Source organism: Cheilinus undulatus, linkage group 2, assembly GCF_018320785.1.
Source record: "Cheilinus undulatus linkage group 2, ASM1832078v1, whole genome shotgun sequence".
Lineage (NCBI taxonomy): Eukaryota > Metazoa > Chordata > Actinopteri > Labriformes > Labridae > Cheilinus > Cheilinus undulatus.
Window position 1 is genome coordinate 13,590,519 of NC_054866.1, and position 23,398 is coordinate 13,613,916.

General features: G+C 37.3%; 1 protein-coding gene across 4 annotated transcripts; it reads left to right on the plus strand.

The window, feature by feature from the left end:
• The first annotated feature begins 2,816 nt into the window (after nucleotides 1–2,816).
• inpp5ka (inositol polyphosphate-5-phosphatase Ka) lies at nucleotides 2,817–23,056 on the plus strand. Of its 4 annotated transcripts, none has more exons than XM_041808615.1 (14): nucleotides 2,817–2,919; nucleotides 3,309–3,449; nucleotides 10,006–10,110; nucleotides 10,205–10,313; nucleotides 11,672–11,788; nucleotides 13,734–13,909; nucleotides 14,021–14,132; nucleotides 14,969–15,078; nucleotides 15,191–15,217; nucleotides 18,841–19,072; nucleotides 19,307–19,444; nucleotides 19,527–19,610; nucleotides 20,354–20,458; nucleotides 20,595–23,056. In XM_041808615.1, exons 2-14 carry the CDS (start codon nucleotides 3,382–3,384, stop codon nucleotides 20,688–20,690), a joined length of 1,479 nt encoding a protein of 492 aa, XP_041664549.1. In that variant the 5' UTR covers nucleotides 2,817–2,919; nucleotides 3,309–3,381; the 3' UTR covers nucleotides 20,691–23,056. The 4 variants fall into 4 exon arrangements, with proteins under 4 accessions (XP_041664549.1, XP_041664540.1, XP_041664565.1 ...); XM_041808606.1 differs by having other exon boundaries at nucleotides 2,823–2,919; nucleotides 3,371–3,449; XM_041808622.1 differs by lacking the exon at nucleotides 2,817–2,919 and adding an exon at nucleotides 2,933–3,265 and having other exon boundaries at nucleotides 3,371–3,449.
• The last annotated feature ends 342 nt before the right edge of the window (nucleotides 23,057–23,398 follow it).

A 23,398-nucleotide genomic window follows, 5' to 3' on the forward strand; every position in this document is an offset into this window, starting at 1 on the left:
TGCTGCACTGGTTTAGCTCAGTGGTTACTTCGTGTATCAAATCTTCGTGATTTCGCTACTCTCTATCCCTCGCGGGATCGAACCACGGGCGCTGTCCAGTGCTTTTCTTCTTCCTGAACCCAAACTACCTCTTAAAATTTCACCGTGGAGTAATCTCTAATCCTGCGGTTTCCATAACAGTCAAGGGTTTTTCATTAACAGATAATAAAGCTTTCCCGACACACCTCACATCGGCTTCAGCACAAGGAAAAGTGGCATTCAGGTATCCTCGGAATATTTGAAAAATTGGTATTCATATTGTAAAAAAGTGGCATAATGTCTCTGTCAATACAGTGGAGACATTTTGGAAATGAGCAGTCGAAGTAAAAAGGACTGTCTATTCTGTGGCGGTACTGAGACATAGATACACTTATGTCTGACGGTCTTAAAGGCTTTGTTATAAAACTTGCTTTTGTCTCATTTTTAGATGTAAAGGTTTATGGTGTACACTGTCTAATGGTGTTTGTATGAGAGCTTTCCCATATTAGAATCTAACAATAAAACGTACTCAGGAAAATGGCTTTTTGTATTTATCACGGTAATTATTTACAAATAAAACTTTGAACCCCGGTCACCTGAGGAGAACCTAAACGCAGCATTGATACCAAAATAAAACTTCCCATTTTTTCTGGTATATCATTGGCACGGTGGAGCGGTCTTATTGATACAAAATCGTACTTCTGAAATAACAAGTCAACATAAAATCTCGGCAATCAAATATGCTTTGCATGTAGTTCAACTAATAGAGAAACATGACTTTATGCTACAGTTATGATAATGGGAAAACAATTTGTTATCAATATAAAGGTTTCATCCTAGTTTCTTTAATTCGTTGATCGAAATAGAATTACATACATGACAGAAAAAAACCTTTCCTCTAAAAATTCTATTTTGGCTTATCAGTTTGATTTCGCTTTTACAACATATTGAAAAATTTTGATTAATGTGACTCAACACGTTGAAGGTCATGCACTTCAACGATGATGTTTGGAAATATAATATATAATAATTATTCGCCAATACGAAATAATTCGACATAAACTTCCCTTTCATACTTTTCTTCCTAATTCATGTCATATCAGTGAACTTTTAAACGACACTTAATAACCTACTATCAAACAAAACGGATACCTATAAGAGGTTTAAATCAAGGGGGAACTGATGGTTTTGGAGGAATTCTCCACTCTCCTCCTTCATAAAGGCATTTTTAAAAGTCCGACCCCTTGCATGAAATCTTTGGATAGCCATGACCTCAATGGATGAGGACCTACAAAAACACACTATTATGTAGCTAATTTCTCTTAAATTAGAGGACGCACTGTACAGTATTTTTGATAATGCATTAGTTCTCATTTACTACAAACGTAACACTTTTATTTTGAAAGCGGCTAGCCGGTTAGGTAGTGTTGGGAATTTCGCTTTTTTCTGATGAGTCAGAACATTTGACATAGCTCAACAATAAATTTTTTTCTCTTAAACAGCTCTTCAGCTCGTAATACTTATCAGATTATTTGTACATGAACTGGTTACATATAACCAGTCTGAGGCATTAATTTGTTTACATTACAACAATTAAACAACGTTTCATAAAAAAAAACTATGATTAAACATAAAAAAAGTAGTTGATAGTTGTAGTTGATATCAGACATAAGCCTTTAATGACTTCTGACTTTAATAAACTTGACTATGTGGATGTATCTATGATAAAACAAAACAAAACAAAAAACAAAATGGGTTGTGTCCAGAGATGAAAAGTAGCCTTTGCTGTAATTGGGTAATTCTTTGGCGTCCTTGTACTTTGTGAGTAAATTTACTTATACCTAAGTAAATCTTAACCTGAACTGTACTTTCAGAGGTGGAAAAAGTACCAGACTATTGTACCCAAGTAAAAGTAAAGTTACTTTGGATGAAATTTACTTAAGTATGGGTAAAAGTAGCAATCTATGAATCTTCTCAAGTTAAAGTAAAAAGTAAATCATTTAAAATTTACTCCAAGTAGCTACTGAGTACTGAGTAGCTACTTTTGATACCTGAGGAGGTTATACATTAAAATCTGTTCTTTTCTTGGTGTGAAATAACTACAAGAGAATATGAATCTATAACCAGGATATTTATTGTAAGCTGTGATGTAACCTAAAGTCAAATGAAGCTGCTGTCTAAGGATGAGATGTGGGATTATTCACTAATGACTGTCAGGTGCTGTTAAGGTATAACTTCTGGCTATTTTCTTGTTGGCAGAAAGTTAGAACCTCCTTGTTTTGGCTTTTATTGTTTTTTTTTTTTACTCAGTACTTGATGCTTTTTTAAAATGTACTGAAGTAGCCACCATACTTCCCTCAAAATGTAAGTAAAAGTAATGATTTTGAAAAGTATTCCAAAAAGCCACTCAGTTACAGTAACTTGAGTAAATGTAATTAGTTATTTCCACCCCTGAGTACTTTTACATGAGTACAATAGCTGTGTACTTTTCCACCCCGGTTATGTCAGGAAATCTATCCTTGTTGTCTAACAAAGGCGAACAAACCTTTCTATACTCTTCACATATATCCTACTGGTACAATCAGTAGCACATGATAAATGCCTGCTCTGTTAAAAAAATTATTTGGATTTCTTTTATTTTGTCATTCCCTTTCCAATGAATGATCACCCCTTATTATGCCATGCATTAATTATCTTTAAAAAAAGGTAAGTCTCTCTGGCGGAAATCGGTTCTTTTCGTTCACCTAAATGAATCGCTTCATATATCCGACTCGTCCACGGACGGCACATCACTACAGCTCGGGGGTAACAACAACATTAGCTGTCAGACTGCTGCTCCCGTCAACTGTACGTCAGTTTGGAAGGAGAATAAGGGAAACAATAACTGTCAACGCATTTCGGGTATAACACAGGAAAACACAATCTTTTGTGCACATTTTTTACTTAATTTTTACTTTTTGAAGAAAAAAACCGCCTTTCAAGGCTGCTTGCTGCGTAGTGAAGCTAGCGTTATCGTACAACGTGCAGTTACAGTAACCGGAGAGCAACATCACAACAGCGGGGCGATGATGGATGTGTTTTCTGTGTGAAGTTTGTTTGACCTGTAGCTTCATATTTTTAAAAAACAGAGTCTGCTTCAGCCGTGGTAATCGTAAATTCGACATACAGTGTTCTAACCTCAGCGCAGCCTCTTAGTGTAGTGAGAACTTGTTAGCATGTTAAGCTAATAGCTAGCATTAATAAACAGGTGCTTTATTATAACATGTACGAGTATATTTCACTTTGCTCAGGTTAAAGCTCTTCTCGCACAGCTTAAGTGTAGTTACAGCAGCTTCCCTTCGTTGCTGTCCAGGTGTGGAAAAGATGGAGGAGAATGAGGAGCAGCTGGACTTCACTTTGAAGAAGGGAAACAACGATGAAGACAGCTTCAGGTGAGACGACATCTGTGTCTGCCTTCTTTCTGCAAAGCTCATGGCCTTACTCTGTAGAAAATACACACTAGATAAGGCAGCGAGAAAAGGGGTCAAGCGGTAAACTGTTAAACTTGCTGTCAATAAGAAGTGGATTGTGAACGGACTTTGGCTCAAGACATCCGACTGTAGACTCATCAGAGTCCATGAATGCAGCTAGTCGAGTTTCCGTTTTACTCACTATTTTGGCTTCCTGTAGACATAACAGATAATCAAGGTTAAAAAAGGAGTGTCCTGCTGCATGCTTTGTTGTGCTTTTTTTGTCCAAAGGAGGAAAATGTTTCAAAATGTTAGTTTTTAAAATTGTCGACAAGAGTACATGATCACCATTACCTCAAAAACAAACAAAACAGTATCATGTAGCCCTTTTAAATGTATTTATTTTTTTACTCTTTTAGTTTGATTTATTGTGCCTTTTAAAAATTACATAGTGTTATAAATTTAAGACTGCGTAGGTTCAATAAATATATCTAACACAGGTGTAAAATCAATGAGTAATCATGTTTAATCATCCTAAAATAGATACCACCTTAGAAATCTTGTTTTGTTGTATTAAGTGATAGCCTTCAGCCTTGCGCTTCATTTATATCTTGATGCTATCAGGCTGTTGATGCAGAAGCTTTTAGAATATACTGTGAATTGATGTTAAAACTTCTCAGTCAGAAAACACTATGAACATTAACATGATATAATGTTGTACTCTTATCCCTATGACCCTTGTGTTACATTGAATGTTGGAATGAAACCTGCCCCCTCAAACCAAAAAGACTCACTGTTGGCCTTATGTTTTCAATAACTGCAAAATTTGAGATAAGGCCTACACTGGTGTTTAAATATTGAGTGCAGTAACTTTTAAATACAAAAGAAAAAAACCCTAAAAAATGTTTGCTGTTTTGGAGTGTTGAATCAGTCCTGCGAGGTCAACCTGCATGTCCTTATCACTGACATACAGCTTTTTCCAAAAATCTGTCATTATACATACTTTACAAACCAGTACATAAAATGTAAAAGAAACTAGGTGACCTGACCTGATATTTATATTACTCCCCCATCCTTCTCCCACTTAAACAAGCCAGTGATGGCATTTTCAAATCATATCTGCACACAATTACAGGTCATAAATGCTGATCACCATGCTTCAGTTATTCTCTTTGTGTTCAGTCATCTGTACTTGTGTAACTGATATGGTTGTTCACAAAATTTTTTGGACAACATAACAAGTAGGCAGTTAATTTGTGAATAACTCGTCAGGAATGACATTTTTATCATTGCATCACAACAGCGGGGCATTAGGTTTAACAGATATAGCAGCCACTATATGGAGTAACAGTATACAGCTGTTTTAATGACTACCATCAGATCTGCTTCTGACCTTCAGACCTGCTTCTTTGAATCATCGTAAAAGGAAAAACAGTTGTTTAAGCTGTTGTAACTGAACTGCATACCGCTGTTGCACCGGGCTCAAGCCAACAGAGTTGATCCATTCCAGCACAGAGGCAGTGTGAAAGCTGCAGACAGACTGACAGGGATGCTCTGCAAAGTGAGCACATAAACTTTATGTTGGATGTAGGCGCACCTGGCTCTGGTCTTTAAGTTTCATAGCCAAACATGTTGACGAGGCTCTATCTGAGGTCTTGTTTGTCACATACAGTATAATGCTGTTACAGTACTTTATTTGACCTCACTGTGCTGTGGCCGGTAGGTTGAGCAATCCATGGTGCTGGTTTTGCCTTCTGCGTGCACTACAGCCACAGTGTGTGGTTAAACTGGTGACGATGGTATTGTAAAAAATCAATTTCCTGGCAAAAGTAATAACAGTGACAGTACTGATACTGGTTTACCATTGAAAGGGGCTCCTACCAATATATTTCATGCCATAAAGCCCCCCCCCTTAGTTTACCTCCCACTGGGCCGAAGCATTCAGGAACTTTCTTTAAATAACAGTGCTACAGCTCAGTAGGAAACTTTGATATTACAGTCAAAAGTACCCAGCAACTGGTGGTTTACAATGCATAAAAAACAACTACTCTGATGTCTGTATGTTGTTGCATTCCCTGTGAGTGAAATGTTGAAGTTGGCGCCCTTCTTGATGTTGGACCATATTGACAGGGTCCATTGGGCTGCCAGCACCCAACAAAAGGTGCTTGCCACTAGGCCTCTCTCGGTGAAACCCTGTTGTGTAATGCAAAATAAAAGCGTGCAAAGGGGATTTTTGAAGCTGGTCCAGACTCTCTCCTTTGGGACACTTAGTTGTGTTGTTCTAGTAACCGGTTTGCCCTCTTCAGACAGAGATGACATTGTCGAGGTTTGCCTGAAAAGTAAGCCTGGAAGACAAGAATTTCAACACTTGAGTGTCATCCATTCTCCTTTTCTCTTTCACTCTTTAGCCTTTAGTGATGTTCAGGTTTTCAGTAGCAAAGTATTGCTCTGATTTCTTTTAAAGACATGTTTAGGATCATAACTGAGTCTTTTTTTGCAGTTTTTGCCATTGGTAAGCTGAATCCTGTAGCTTTTCTGCACAACCGTCTTCTTTATTTAGACTTAAATGTGCTCCAATACAGTGTTTGCCATTCAGTGAATTGATCCTGCTCTCTAGCAGGTCAATTATGTCACTGCAATATACACCTAATGCGGATTTGAAGAAAAGAATAATGTTTGCCAACCTGCCAGAGGAAGCACAGCTTACTAAATGACAGCTTGAAAGGGTAAGAGTTCTTATGTTCCTGCATTGCAGGTTGGTTTCACAATTATTTCATAAGCCTATTGTTGAGACATTTCTCCAATGAGATTATACGTAATTTTAAGCACACAAAGAAGACTTGTGGTAAAAATTCCTACTCACTCCTCCCAGCGCTAGAGCCCCAATATCCTCAAGAAAGAACTTTCCTCATTTCATTCAGAGGTTTGGCTCTGCACAGCAACCAGAACTTTAGATTGCTGCTCATTTGATTCTCCTTTTCTTGTTGCACATGGTTAACGTTTGATCCTTTGCAACACTCTGGCTATCAAGAAGACGGCTAACTTTGCTGTTGCTGTATTCAAGACTTTGATCGAGGATGGAGGAAATCTGTCAGCTTTTTGGCACCATGGGGCGCGAACGCTCCGACACCTATTCCACACAGTCAACGGGCACCAAACTTGCTCTTCGCCATCGGCTCAACCAGCTGATGACGTGCGTGGATGACTTGGACCCTGGGCATGAGCTGCATGAGAAGATAGTCCAAAGTCTGGATAACGCTTTCCTTGTCTGTGGCAAGAGAGCCAACAGACCAAGAAAGGACAAGTTCAGGTGTAGAGAAAATGTGCCTTGCATTTTCCATGTTCCAATGCTGTTACTTACTGTGTTAATGATAAGAAATAACAGTCCTCTCTTTCCTCTTTAACATGCTTCATTTAACCACTATCTTGTCTCTGGACTACAGTGGATGCCTCTAGTTTTTTGTTGTTGAAATCCTTTGGTTGAAAATTACCCTCAGATTCCCCCATGAAATTTCACTGTAGCAGCTGATAACAGTAAATTCGTGATGGAAGATTAGAGTTTGGGTGAACTGATGACTGCTCTCATTATGTGTTTGCTGTACGGGCCTGACCTGCTTCTGGTAGTAGCACAGTACTTTTACTGTAACAGCTTTCATACTATGATCATGTGCTCTTCTTTGATTACTGTCTGCCTGAATGAACTTCTTTGACTGTGATCCCCTGAGCATAGTTCAGTTTTACTGTGATGATGTGCAGCTGTATGCAATTTAAAACAATTTTGTAGTAGAACCAGACTGACAGAGGGTTCTCTGGTACCTATACTTTTGAAGAATTTCAAGGGAAAAGTATTCACAGCTTGAAAAATACTGTGACGTACACAACTAAGAGACACTTATTTGTTCAGCTTTTGCATTTTTAACAGACATGACTCTGATAAGATACTTAAAACTGCTTTATTAAACTAGAAAAGCACGGAGAACGCAGACCTCCGCCATTAGCCCTATCTCCCAATAGTGAAGAATCCTTTAAAAAATTCCTGGATCCAGACGGTGATCCAGATCTGTCCCAAAATTGAATCAGTTCTTCCTTATGCCATTTCTGACATTTCCTGAAATTTTCATCAAAATCCGTCCACAACTTTTTGAGTTATGTTGCTAACAAACAAACTAAAAAAATAACAAACCCTGCCGATCACATAACCTCCTTGGGGTAACAAATAATGTACTCCAAGTTTATTAGACATAGCAGTAACTTTCAGTCATGGGACCAGCGGGAAGTCCAGGTAGGCAAGAAGAGTTTAGATAAGTAGCAACTGTTATTGACCACTATGTGGAGGTGCAGCAATGGTGTTTTAAATTTTTGATCTTTTTAAAGTTATGCATTCTTACATCACATGAAAACCATAAAAAATCAAGCAAATTCACCCTTAAGTTTTGGGTACTTAGATACAATAATTAAAAAAAAACTATGCATGAGGTATGGCTATTAAATATTGAGACTGCGCTTATGAGAATAAAACCACAGTGTTTACAGTCACACCGAGTGTTAAGTATTAAAGGTTAGGCATTTACACACAATTACTGTGAGTTTTCAATAAGTGACATCTATATCTCACTGCTAGCTAGTACTAATTGAAGTGCATGTGCTTTTGCTTAAGTGTCGAAAAATTATTAGCTTAAAAGTTAAGCAACAGATTTGCTTGCATTTTGATCAGGAGTCAGAAGTTTTGAAACAACTTTGGCACACACTTTTTTCATGTTTGAATTTTCATGCAGAATTTGCCAAACTGTCCCTTTATCAATGGCGACCATTTCTGCTATCATTTTTATACTGAGTTGTTGGTCATTTAAAATGATTTGTTCAATTTGTTGAATGTTTTCAGATGTTTCTATGTGCGTTGGCGCCCAGAACATTCATCATCTTGGACATCCTCTCTGCCTTCACAAAATCTTTAGTGCCATGCAAACATGCAGTGTTCCCCATAATCATCAGCTAATGTTTGAGAAGATTTTGCTGCTGTTTTGTTCAATTTCACCTGAAATTTCAAGTTAATGCATTGCTCAACTTTTAAGGTAAGCATTTTATGACACGACTTTAGCAAAACACATGCACTTCAATCAGTAGCTAGCAATGAACTAAAGACATCACTTACTGGAAACTTTAAGCAGTTGTGCATAAATACCCGGCCATTGATATTCAACACTCAGTGTGACTGTGAACCACACAGTTTTATCCTCATGAGTCTCATTATTTAATAGCCATAACAAATATATTTTAAATAACAGAGGACTAAACACACAGTTGCTTGATTTTCACCTTTAATGACAAACCAACTCATAGATCTGGTGCAGAAATCTAACAGAATACAAAATCGGAAACATTGTCCAGTTTAAGGAAGGGCTCAAGTTCCCTGGAAAACATAGGAAACCTTGTAAATTGTTTTTTTTTCTGTCATGGAAAGCTGTTGGAAAATGAGAGAAAAAAGCAAAAAATAGAAATGGAAAATCTTGTGCTGCCCCAAGAATACATTAAAACATACTCCTCATTCCATCTCGGTGTTTCCATAGACAGAGGACATTGTCATCTAAAAGGGCTGAATGATGCCAAGGGTCATATCAAATAGTGATGGTGCCTTAAGGACAAAGATATCAAGAACAGGCTGCACACTAGAATCAGCTTTTGACATGTAAAATTGTGTCTTTTCCCGTGATTTTAACATAGTCAGGTTTGAATTTGAATGTCTTGGAAAAAATAAGAGAAAAATTAGGTTATATTGAAACATTTATACCAATAAAAATATGCTGCGATAATGATTTTGGCATTTCTAACTTGTGCATTTGCAGATTTATTTCAATTTTTCTATCATCATTCAATTCATCATCATTTATAAGCATGTTACAGTTCATGGTTACAGCAATAGACTGCACATCTTTTGAATCAGATCCCCACATAAAGGAACAAACATATTGGTGGGTTGGTACTTCTGTCACACCAGCTAAACTCACAGAAAATGTTATGGGAAAGTCCTGGAAAATAAGCTATAGCAAGAGTGGAGTTCCCAAATAATAATACACATACTGGTGAAATTTAGAAAAACTATCTAATTTTTGATCTGTTGTTTCAGCCATTCCTTTCAAAACTATCAGACTTGAAATAAAGAGGCAGGATTATTATAAAGTGGAATAAGAGAAGTATCAAGGTATCAATAACCTTTACATTCCTACTTCAAAAAGTACTAAGGTTACTGTAAACCCTGGACTTCAACTCTACAGGTAGGCACTAACGAATACCTTTTTTAGAGATCTAAAGCTTCGTTTTCTTTAAAAAGTGTAGAGTTTTCATGTAGGCTTACATTTCAGAAATACTGGTAGCACAAAATTGTAATGGGGCTAGCCTCACAGATTTATATCAGTTTGACCCTGGTTTAAATTAACATTTGTATCACCTGACAGTTTTTTTTTTACAGTAATCCATCTGAGGTTTTTGTTTCAATACAAGTGCTTCACAAACAACTCTGTCTTCTTTCATCGGTCTTCAGGTTACACATGGTTACGTGGAACGTGGCCACAGCTGATCCTCCAGATGACATGACATTGCTTCTGCATTTGAACTCTCCAAAGAACCCAGACCTCTATGTGATTGGGTAGGTGATGCAAGGAATGTGGACTGATTGGTGGGGCAAGTAATTTGATTATGTAACCGGATGTGGAGCAACACAGCGTGTTTGTGTTTGTTAGTTTGCAGGAGGTTTACTCAGGACCGGTGAGATTCGTGTCTGACTCATTATTTGATGACCCATGGAGTCACCTGTTCATGACCACCCTGGCACCACTGAATTACGTTAAGGTACATCTCTTCTCATAAAAAATGTGCATATTTGAGGCAAAGCTCTGTTAGTAAATGATAACAAATATATTAAGCACTCTTTATTTGAAGTAACTAAGAGTCCTGAATGTCTGTTTATAAGATATTATTCTTGTTGTTATTACACACGTGGACAAAGTTGTTGGTACCCCTCTGTTAATGAAAGAAAAACCCACAATGGTCACAGAAATAACTTGAATCTGACAAAAGTGATAATAGATAAAAATTCAATAAAATTAACCAATGAAAATCAGACATTGCTTTTGAACTGTGGTTCAACAGAATTATTTTAAAAAACAAACTCATGAAACAGGCCTGGACAAAAATGATGGCACCCTTAACTTAATATTTTGTTGCACAACCTTTTAAGGCAGTCACTGCAATCAAAAAATTTCTGTAACTTTCAATGAGACTTCTGCACCTCTCAGCAAGTCTTTTGGCCCACTCCTCATGAGCAAACTGCTCCAGTTGTCTCAGGTTTGAAGGGTGCCTTCTCCAGGCAGCATGTTTCAGCTCCTTCCACAGATGTTCAATAGAATTTAGATCAGTGCTCATAGAAGGCCACTTCAGAATAGTCCAATGTTTTGCTCTTAGCCATTCTTGGGTGTTTTAAGCTGTGTGTTTTGGGTCATTATCCTGTTTAATGTCTTTGGAGGTTTTTCTGGGCTCTTTTGTTACCATTCATATTATCCATCTCTTCGATTTGTCATCAATTTTCCTCCTGCGGCCATGGCCAGGGAGGTTGGCTACAGTCCCGTGGATCTTACATTTCTGAATAACATGTACAACTGTAGTCACAGGAACATCAAGCTGCTTGGAGATGGTCTTATAGCCTTTACTTTTAACATTCTTGTCTATTATTTTCTTTCTAATCTCCTGAGACAACTCTCTCCTTCGCTTCCTCTGGTCCATGTTTAGTGTGGTACACACCATGTCACCAAACAGCACAGTGACTAATTGTCACCCTTTAAATAGGCTGACTGACTGATTATAAGTTTGTAGACACCTGTGATGTTAATTAGAGGACACACCTTGGTTGAACATGTCCCTATGGTCACATTATTTTCAATCTTTTCTCGCGGTACCATCATTTTTGTCCAGGCCTGTTTCATGAGTTTGTTTTTAAAAATAATTCTGTTGAACCACAGTTCAAAAGCAATGTCTGATTTTCACTGGTTAATTTTCATGGAATTTTTATTTATTATTATTTTTTGTTAGATTCAAGTTATTTGTGTGACCATAGTGGGTTTTTCTTTCATTAACAGAGGGGTACCAACAATTGTGTCCATGTGTATATTGAACCGTTTTTACCCTTTTTTGTGTACGTGTGTATATTTCAGGTGTCTTCTATCAGAATGCAGGGCTTGCTGCTTCTCTTCTTCTCCAAACTGGAGCATGTTCCCTTCATCAGAGACATCCGGGCCACATATACACGAACAGGCATTTTTGGTTACTGGGTGAGAAAAACACGAACACAGTTGATTTTCTGGACTTGGCTTATTACAGCCACAGCTCCCTTGGGCTCCTGTTTCAAAATGTTTCAGTAGATTTCCTTCTAAAAAAAAAGTCATAATATGACTTGGTTGTTTTTACATATAAAATAAAATCAATAGGGGTATAATGATCCTTTCATCTTAACTGACACATCAGTTGATTGATCAGATATCCAGTCAAATCAAGGCAAAGTCAAATAATTAATCTACAATGTTATCTTTAAGATATGCTATTGTTTTGAAAGTTTTACAAAGGGGAACACCCAGGAAATCTGACTATTCAAATTGCTTTTACCCTGCAGGTCACCCTTACCCATTCACATCCACTCACTCCACATGCACACACTGATGGCATAAGTTGCTATGAAGATTAGCAAATCCCATTCATATGCATCCAAACACACAGGAGAAGCTGAAACGTAGCTACATTTCCCACGGGATCAATAGAGTATCTATCTGCTTTAATCTAATTCATGTGCCACAGAGGCAGCAGTGGGAGCAAACTGGGGTTAAGTGTCTCACTCAAGTACACATCAACATGTGACTGTGGCAGCTGGGGTTCAAACTCACAATCTTCCAGTTGAAAGACAACCAACTCCACCTACTGAGCCACAGTTGCCCTACATAGAGTGGAAAAACAAACCACTAACCCCAGTGCCAGAGAGTTGCAGTGCACCCTTATGCACTACAAATGAATTTAAAGATCAGAATTTCAAGTGTTTTATTTTACTAAACTGAAGCACAAGAACTGAGTAGGAGAACACTGTGGCTGCAAGCCGTCCAGCAGAAGGATGAGCTTTTTCTATGCAATGGGATCCAAACTCTAAATGTATACAGTATTAGTCAGCACCTTATCACATGTAAATTTAATGATACATTCATCTTATCCAAACAGTGCTAGATTGTTGCAGCTCTACTATAAATTCTACGTTTTCTTGTCTATATGAAATGAGATTTTGTCTCTTGCTAGACAACTTAACCAGGTAGCTGATAATTATCAGTTAACAATAATGACTTAATTTGACATTACAGCTTGGAAGCATTAGCATTAGAATTTACATCAGTGTTTATAGCATTGCAAGTTGGGACAAAGAATTATTTTCCCTTACAGAAGTGCCCTGCCTTTAACTATGACACAATCTATTTTAAACTTTCAAGCATGTTAGCAGTAAGCAGACAATAGCAAGCAGCCAAGATACAGAAGATGAAGAAAACATTCAGTCCCCTCTCAGAGAAAAACCACCACTGTGCAGAAACATGGTGTTTTTGTAGGGCGCAGCCAAGCCCCTTACATACTGTTGTTTATGGTAAATGTGAATTATTCTGTACACTGCACTGTTGGATTGTATTGAAGTGGACATGTTCAGTCCAAAGCTATTTCACAGCATTTTATGCCTCATTTAATGCTTACATATTTTAAGGCATCAGGAAATTGACTCAAAGTGATTTCCGAATACAAAGAATTTGCTTAGCAAATGGATTAAAGGGTACAGCTAATTTTTTAAGTGTTAAAACAACAAAAGTACTCAAACATCACACCTTGCTTTTTCAAAAAGCTGCCATGAAATCAAGTATTTTAAGATGCAAGAGTCATAGAAAAAGCCCAGAAATTCCTAAAGGGACATAAAAAAGAATCTTTCTCCAGAAAAGGTCTCTACAGTTGTCTGAAATGGGTTGGAATTGATGTGTCCATCCTTCAGCAGACCAGTGTCTGTTGTCATGTTCTTTAAGAATCTATGGCAACAAAAAGCAGCATCAAGACTGGTATATTTGAGCAAATCAAGGGTATGTGAATTAAAAAGCTAGCTACATAGAGTTAGTTTGTTTTTCTCCTGTATAAATACCATAAAAAGAACCGAGTAGCTCAACAGAACTTGTGCTTCATCCGTGTCTCATTTTTGTCTCTTAGGGTAACAAAGGAGGCGTCTCTGTCCGACTGTCTTTCTATGGCCACATGATCTGTTTCCTCAACTGCCACCTGGCTGCTCACATGAACTATGCCTCAGAGAGAGTGGATGAGTTTGAGTACATAATGGGCACGCAGACCTTTGACTGTAAGAAAGCTCAGACGATCATTGATCACAGGTAGGAAGATGTATGATGTTATTCCAGATTTAAAATTTGGTACACTTCCAAATTCATTTTCTTTTAATCTACAGTATTTCTCACGTTTTCATCACCCCTGTCTTGAATCAGGCTGGTGTTCTGGTTTGGGGATCTCAACTTCCGGATCCAGGACCATGGCATGCACTTTGTTCGTACCTGCATCAACAACCAAAACTATAGCCTTCTGTGGAGCAAAGATCAGGTTTGTCCCTTACAGATGTGTCATGACCAAAGTAAAGGAAATTGGTGCTTTGTGTTTCGTTCTTTATTTAGACCACTTGATCAGTGGTGTTTTTCATTTTTGTTAAAAGTTTCTGTTATTTAGTGGCAGGCAGTTAATCAGATTTCAATTCTAGTGATGATTGAAATCGCTCGGTTACTTTCAACACTCTTGTTTATGGATTGTGTCTGCATAAACATTCCAGCAAACTGAGACTGACCATTTCCCAGTCCGATGACCTGTTAGCTGGGTCAGACTTGGTTTAATGATAGGATTTATTGAATGGACACCATTGGAGCTCTGTTTTGCAGTATCTGGCCTGTCATTCAGATTTGGTAAATGGAAGTCAGATGTCTGTTAAAATATGATTTACAATGACAATATGGGCACAAAATATGTGGATTGTGGGGACTCTGATGGAGCAGGACTGTCTTTGTTGGAATATTAAGATCAACAGAGTAAAGTAGATCTCCTAATGGTAGGTTTAAATGACTAACTGATTGTTGTTCATTTGTCTGTGGTCTGGTAGATGCCTAGATTATTGATGACGTGTGATTGGATCTTGAAATGGACAGAATTACAAGAATTATAACTTTGTTGGGATGTTTTGCATGATGCTTAAACACAGAAGTAGTGTGAATTATTTTGTTTAATGAGGAGAAAACACACTGATGAGTCAAAACTGAACTGACTGTCATTAAGTTTTAATGTCAATTTCAATAAAAATTTCTGTTCATTTTGAGCAGATTTTTTGGATCAACTGTTATGAACACTAGCGCCACATTTCATTAACTGTGCCCAACTTTGGTAATTTTCAGCTGACCATGTTGAAGAACAAAGAGAAGCTGCTCCAGGAGTTTGAAGAAGGACCTCTGGACTTTCAACCAACATACAAGTTTGATCTAAACTCTGATACTTACGACAGCAGGTAACAAACAAGAAATTACCATCATAATTAACCCTGATTAATCCTATTATTCAAGGAATTGCCTTCTAATATATTATGTTGTATATATCTATGCCTCCTTTCAACTTTACAGGCTCTACAAGACATGGTTTGGCTTTAAGTAAGAGTTTAAAACACATTTGTGTCCACACCTCTGCTTCCATCATGTCATCCCTTTTTAATCCACAATTTAGCTTGTGCATAAAAACCACTTTTACCAAGATGTTAAAAGTGGTTTCCTTTTTTATGCACTATGCTAGCTTGAAGTATTAACCACTATTCAAAAGCTTTGTGAAGATTGCATTAGTAACATGATGCAAATGAAACAAACAAGCAGGTGGGGATAAAAGTCTTTTTGAGACAAATGTCAGTTTGTCTCTGCTAAAAAAAGACTACCATGCTTGTTTATTTGACAGTAAGATGTCTGAGCTCACAGAGTTGTTGTTTTCTGAGCCTTTGTTTTTGCTGTTAAAGATACACCCTGGAGTTTTTGACCTCTGGTGGCACAGCAGAGTTTTTCTAAAGTTATTTCCATTATTATCAAAAGCCCCTTTACGCAGCGTACTCAAGAAAACATTTTTCTGGTCTGCTTTGCCACTTTGAATAAGTTGTAAAGAGACAGAATGAAGGTGCAATGATATTTCATCTGGAATCTGCAGCAGCTGTAGTGACAAAGCTGAATTAACAACTGAATGAATGGGGGAGCTGACAGGACAGTGTTTTGTGAGTGTGTGTGCCAGCCCACTGTACAATCACTCAGTGGAGCAGCAATACAATGCAATTGTTTGGTTCGGTGTTAAAAAAAAAAAAAAAAAAAAAAAAAAAAAAGTCTTTGTGATGCTGGAGAATTGTTGCAATGCTGCTGTGGAATCTCTAAATATGAAAGGTAGAGGTATAAAGTATCACTGATCTAAACTGAAAGACTACATCATACTACATCAGTCAAAGGAGCACTGGGTCAGTAAGAGGTTAGGGCATTTTCATGTTTATAGTTTCTCATAATTGCATCATAATAATTGCATTTTTTGAGTAGAGATGCACACAGTTAATGGTTTAAGTCGGATCACTGTGTTCAGAGATATTCCTCTGCATACCTCAGTTGTAACGAGTGGTTATTTTAGTTGTTGGATTTCTATCTTCTTGAGTCAGTCTGTTTTTTTTGCCATCAACAAGGTATTTTGGCCTATAGAACTGCCGGCCACTGCATATTTCCCCTTGTTTGCACCATCCTTGTGTGTGAAAATCTGGGTAGATCAGCAGTTTGTGAAAGACTCAAACCGGCCCGCCAGACACCAACAACCATGGCACATTAAAAATCCCTTAAATCATCTTTATTCCCCATCCTGATGATTGGTTTGATCTTCAGGAGAGTGTCTCGACCATGTCTACATGTCTAAATGCATTGGTTGCTGTAATTGCATGATTAGATATTTGTATTACAGAGGACTTAAACAGGTGTACCTAATAGAGTGGCCACAGTGTACGTGAAGGCTTCTAGTGAACCCATACAGATGTAAACATTGCGTGTCGTTAAATATTTTAATTAGTGACTTTGCAGAGGTTTAATTTATCCCAAAAAGGTTAACACTTAAGTCTATTATTTTAAAGCTACGCAACTTCTTTAAATATTTGGATGCTTTTTTGACATTAGATACAAAGGGATTTTCTACTGCTTTAGTAGATTGCTTCAGCAGGCTTCCCTGAAAGGGGCTTTTATTGGTTCAGTGTTGCCCTGGGGCACAAATGCACGTGATTAAAGAACACCCACTAACTGTAGTTGATTTTGCCACTGAGAGGCTGAGATTATAATTCTGTGTAACCACTTACATAAGGGGTCATTCAGAGACTGTTTTCTTTGTTAGAGAGTAATAGAACTGTTTAAGTCAGGAAAGCTGTTGCGTTAGTCTCTTCCAAGGCACCAGACTCCTTTAAAGAGCAGTCCTTTCTGTAACATATAGGGGGGTGTACCACAATGAGAGTTTTGGGGTCTGTTAAGCCTAAAGTCAAGAGTTTTTCAGGCTATGAAACCCTTGTTACCCGATTGGATTATCATGATAACTAACTCCAAACAAATAGGCTGCCCATGTCTGTATCAGGTTATGTTCAGAGTTACAGCTTAAAATTGGCTGTAAAGAGCAATTATTCTTAGTATTATTTGATTATTATCTGAACTCTCTACAGCCTTATTTTTTTTTGAAGGTCTTAAACATTTTTATTATTGTGCCATACATAAAATCATATGCCCAGCCCTCATTGGCTTACACGACACCAAGAATTTAACCTATCCAGGATCAGAGTTTGTAATAGTTCTTCAACTGTCATGGAACAGAAAAGAGGAGTGGAGACCAACCAAAAACTAATAAAACAGACTATCTTGACTTATTTTCCAGACTTTAAGGGAAAAATAAGCAAGTTTAAGCACATCAAATTTAAACAATATGTTTGTGGAAATGTTTGTAATCATAACTTGAGGTTTGAAATGACACAGGATAAAGATGTGTAGTAGTGCACAGTTTCTCCCCTCATTTTGGTGGGTTTGTTTCAGGTCAAATTCACACATTAATTTCAACAGATTAGCCCCACAGTAAAGATCAATAAGGATAAAGCATCTTAAAAAACTTACACTTCATAATTGGTCCTGACATCCTGAGAAAACAGTTCAACACAAAAGTTTTTTACAACAAATACACATCTAATTAAGCTGAAATAAATGGGTGTTATTGTTAAATTGTAGCAGTTGTCCTGTGACAAGTAATGCTATTAAAAACAACCAAAAAGTATCAGCAGTTTATCAAATGGTAGAACCAAATTATTAATAAATTCATATACAAATTAAAAAAATGTGCAGGGTCTCTCTCCTCACCTTAAGTAGCAGTGTAGTTGTTTTTCCCTTAAAAACTTTGATGTATTGATCATTTCTTAACATAAATCATGTATTAGAATATAACAGCCAATAATTGTTTATTTTGTGCAGAAGAAGCATCTATTATGAAACAACCAGCTTCATAATCCCCAGTATCTCTGACTGGAACTTCGATCTTTGTCAGACTAGATTACTTTAAAAAAAATACTGGATTTGAGCTCACTTTGTGTTATACCCCTCTGGATTGGTTCATATTTTCTGTTACTGCATTCAGTCAGTATTTATGTGATCTGAACTTAGTGTTTAATACACTAAAGTCCCAAACAAACGTACTGATATGCTCTGCAATGTACCTTTAAGTGGCAAAATGTCAATAGTTCATTTTAACCCACATCTAACCAACAGTGTGTCCTACAGTCCTTCTGCTTTCAGGGCTTGTTTATCTAAAAGCCTCAGCAGTCGGTCCCAAAACAGCTGCTACATAACAGCTAACATGCATGGCCAGAAATAGATCTGTCTAATGACTGTTGATAATTCAATATCTGTGTTGACTTTTAGTCAGGTGTAGAACAGGTCCTCTATGGTGGGATAAGTGTTCTTCCTTGGGTAACTAGATTTTACAGTGTTTTCTGAATGCTTAAAGTAAAGGCACTAATGCATTACTCACCACTGTGGGAAGAAGTGCTGAAGTAAGCCTTGTGATCCCACAAACTGATGCCCCTGTTTCATTAATGCTGCTCCTTGCTTTATGTAAATATAATGCACCCTCTCATCTTTTCCTTTAGTGTTTTATACATGCAACTGTAAGACTTCCTTTATTTTTGAGCTTAACTGTTGTCCTCTAACTGAGTTCTCCCTCTGCTCTTTAATCACCTGTCCAGTGGTAAGAAGCGTAAGCCTGCATGGACTGATAGGATTCTGTGGCGGCTCCGGCCTGCAGCCCCGCCCCCCGAAGAGCAAAAGGAGAGTAATGCAGAGGTGGATGTGAGGGAGCTCAGGCAGCAGGAAGAGGATGAGGAGTACCCCCTGAAAGTCAGACAGGAGTTTTACACCAGTATCATGGAGTATGGCATCAGTGACCACAAGCCTGTCATCGGCATCTTCACTCTGGCGGTGAGAAAATAGCTGAGTTTTGATAGACTACTCAAAGATAATACAATAAACCAATTAGAGAGGTCTCTTTCAAGGTTCACTTTATTAAATCGGTTGAATTATAAGGAACATGTTCTTATGTAAATAAATACTGCAGTGTTTGTTTTAAACTACTGTGAATCTTACGCTCAAATTACATTTTTTTCTTTTAATATCTACAGACAAATGTAATTATGTGAGTTTATTTCTCTCCAGCTGAGAAAGATTCACACAACTCCCCTGGTGCGTCTGCAGCCAGAGGGTGACTGGAGCGCAGACATCGACTCCATTGTTCTCTACAGCCCGCTTCAGCCTTTCCCTTCCAGTACATGGGACTGGATCGGACTTTATAAGGTGTCTGAACAACAGCTGTTCACTTCAGTGAATGTAAATTTCATATTGTGGTATGAAATTGCTGACTGTGTATGATTTTCAGGTTGGATTCACCAGTGTGTCGGACTACCTTACCTACACATGGGTCAAAGATGACCAAGTGGCCTTCAATGAAGAAGTCACACAGGTAATAGATAGAGCACCAACGTTGTAGAAATGAATTCAGACACATCACTTTATCAGCATGCAAGTTTTCACAGTTTAAAACAAGAATGGGCACATGTTTTTGTTGCTGTGGTATCAAAACAGACGGCAGTATTGCAATCATGCTTAAATTTAACATTCTATTATTGTGGCATCCCAACTCTGTTGTTTTATCCCAAAACTCATCAGTTTTCTGGGTGATATTGCTTGAAATGAGCTTCACAGTTATAAAACTAATAGAAATCTAGAAAAAGTGGCAGATGACTGGAAGTCAGGTGTCATACTGGAGTAACTCAGGGATCCATGCTGCTTGCCTTTACATTGTAAAAAAAAATATTTTTCAGTAACAAAAAAGTTGTGTTGTTCAACTTTACGATGACTCTACACAGTACTTTATTATTGCTGGCAATAGTAGCACTAATGCAACTAGTGCAAAGCACTAATAGTAAAAGCCAAAGCTGATGGGAATACTGGTATTTAAAAGTACAGTTTAGGCAATGACCAATACCAATGCTGGTGTTCTTTTTTTTTTTTTTTTTCCATTACTTCTTTTGGTCACTTGCCATCATTTTCGCTCATGTTTGACCATTAAAACAGATCAGAGTTTGTCAAGGTTGCATCTTCTGCCTCACGAGCCTCAAAGCCTCTCTCTAAATCAGCTGTTAGAAGTTCTTTTTTTTGTCAGCATTAGACCAATACATCACAATATGTGTGTCTTGTTTGTAGGTATACGTTGATAAAGAGGAAATCCCAGTACAGGGAGGAGAGTGTGTGCTGTGTTATTACTGTAATTCTCTGCAGAGCATCATTGGTATCAGTGAGCCATTCAGGGTAAGTACAAAACACATAATCTACATCAAAATTAATCTGCTAATATAACTTTACATTCTCCTTTATATAATTTGACAGCTTTTTATTGAATTTGTTAAAAAGTAGAAACACCAGTTTGATCTTCTGGTCTTTAAAGGTCCACGAGTCCAAGGTGGCCATTGAGGAAGGCTTAATGCCTGAGAAGATCAATGGACTTGACCAAACAGTAGCCAGTGGAGACATTTTCAACTGATTTACCTGAAGTCATGGATGTGGTAGGATGTAGAAATGGATCTGGACTTACTGCGTTTCCCGCTGTAGGAAGCAGCCATGGAAGTGCTGCCTTTACACCGTTATAACCCCCCCTTACTTCTCTGAGGGGCTTTCAGATAGGATGCAGTGTGCAATGTGCAGCATGGGGTGTAGAGTGTTGCTACGTGACCTTGATAATTGAGAGGTAGCTATTTATATTGAGTAAAAGTGTATAGTTCTATGTTTTTTGGACACATGTACCTATTCACTTATCAGAGGAAAGCCCTGACATTTATTCTGCTGAGGAGGAGGAGAGCGGTAAAGAATAAGAGGGTGTGGATTCATCAAATCCTCATGGCACAGTAGTATTTGAGAGAGTTTAGACTTCTCCAGTAGCTTCAACTTTAAAATGACCACTTTCAAGTTTGCTGCAGAAAGCAATATCATTGGACAGGCTAAGATGGCTTCACAGAACACTGTGCACTAGTTGAAAATGTAGGACTTATGCTCTGCTTGGCATGGCTCAGATACACAATCAACTTGTGCACAACAAACAATAAATGGTTTTGACAGTGGCACACATCGCTACTGAATCCAATCTGAAAGCCCCTTAATGCTGCCAGTCAGGCTAAAAGTTGCTTAAAATGATTTATTATAATTGTCTGGCCGCAGATGATAAAACTGATTAAAAGCCAGAGGAATTAGAGTTAAATAAACTGCATAGTGTATGACTGGTTATTGAAGAAGGAGGTAAAAGCTAGGACTAGGATGCTTTGTTTAAATAGAAGGAAAAGTATGTTGTAGGATCTGTACCGACCTGCTGCTTTGTGTGTTAAGTTGCCGAAAGGAATCTCTCATTTTAAGGCTGTGTTGACAGGTAAAATCATCACTTTAATCTCCATGTTTGCTGAAGTTTATCTTACAGCTTCTTTTGCGGTGCTAAGAAAAGAAGCTGGAATATTTAAGGAAGTCTAGATTGGATAACTTAAAAAATATTCAGTCAGTCTTGTGTACTGTAATGATTAAAAAAAGGGAATTAACAAGGCTCACTGGCCAATCCTTGTTTACATGACTTGAAAGAATGAATCAGTTTAAAGTTAAACAAGATTAAAACAATGTTTGTGAATTGCTGGTTGAATATCAAGAGATTGGCATTCTTAAAATCTGGCTATAGTTGTATGTGAGATATGCATGCTCAAGATGCTTGAACAGGAAAAACTTAATTGTTAAAATTTAGGCATTTTCCCCTATCTTTTATGTCACTCTAACTTAAGCTTTAATTTAAAAAATGCTCTGTCCACATTTTATAGGCTTTAAATGTTTAATTTTGCCCATATTTGGAGAAGTTTCAGTACTTTGAATCATGTTTCCTGCAGACATAGGTTAAAATGTTCCAACAATTAAAATCAATATGGGTAGAAAGAACCAAATATAATTAAGAAGATATTTCCCCCTGTCAATCCTGCTCTGACTATTATACCTTTAAAATATTGATGGGTGTATTTTTTATTTTTTGCAGTGATTTGTTTAGTCCCATAGCACTGTCTTTGAAATCTGAATCTTTTCATGTATACTTTATAAAAAACAAAAAAACAAACAAACAAACAAAAAAAAAAAACAATCTGGCTCATAGATTATCTTACATCAGTATTGTGAGTGACTGCTGTAGGAGGGTTTTGCAGTTATAGTTTTCTTCTCAGTATTTGAATGAACTTCAGTTATCCTGGAGGACTTGAAAACATAGCTATATATTTTGTATGTTATGAGTTTTGTTGTGGTAAGGCAGATTTTCTGTAGCTTATTTACAGCTATTAGCTATCAGCACCTTGTAGATCTGGTTTAAAAATATTAATCATTCCTTTTTATTACTGGTTATGGTATCACAGAACTTAAGGATATGATGCACTGTTTAATTTTAAGGCTTGTATGGGTTGTCATGCTGTTATAAGTGTGTATGGGAGAGAAAACAAAACTGTTTTTACAAAATGGATTCAGCAAGTGCCTTTGAATTGATTGTTGCTTCACTTTTAGCGTACTGTATTATGCTGCTCAACTTTGATACAATATGTATCATTAATATTAAATTGATAATTTATGTCATTATGGCTTGGTTTCCATGACCCATGTATGCTCCTTTTGATTTCAAATGTTGCTGTTTAAACTGTTACTCATATAAGGATCTCTTTTATTTAGTGATATTAGCCTGCTGGATTTAAATATACTAGCCAGTTTGTGTCACAGATTTTATTTTGTATTTTAAACCCAAAAGTTGACACCTTTATTCAAATAGAAATGTCATGTACTGTAACAGGATACCGCAAAATTTATAGCTTTGCAAATGATATTATTAAAAAATCTTATACTTCATTCATTGTGTGGTTATTTGAGTTTCAGTCTTAAGGCTTTAAAGAAAACTGATGTAATGTCTGTCTGGTTAAAACTAAGCTACCACCAATCGGCCATATGCTTCTGAGAGGTATACAACTGTTGGACAGTCAAACATGTATACATACAGTGCCGTGAAAAAGTATTTGCCTCCTTTCTGTTTCCTGATTTTTTTGCATATTTATCACACTTAAATGTTTCGGATCATCAAACCAATTTTAATATCTCACAAAGACAACCCAAGTAAATACAAAATACAGTTTCTAAATGATGATTGTATTTATTAAGGGGGAAACCTCAAACCTGAAACCTCATACAGTACCA

Coding starts and splice junctions, on each gene's coding strand:
- inpp5ka (XM_041808615.1), top strand. CDS start 3,382: ATGGAGGAGAATGAGGAGCAGCTGGACTTCACTTTGAAGAAGGGAAAC. Junction 19,073..19,306: donor TCGGCATCTTCACTCTGGCG/GTGAGAAAATAG, acceptor ATTTCTCTCCAG/CTGAGAAAGATTCACACAAC. Junction 20,459..20,594: donor GTATCAGTGAGCCATTCAGG/GTAAGTACAAAA, acceptor TGGTCTTTAAAG/GTCCACGAGTCCAAGGTGGC.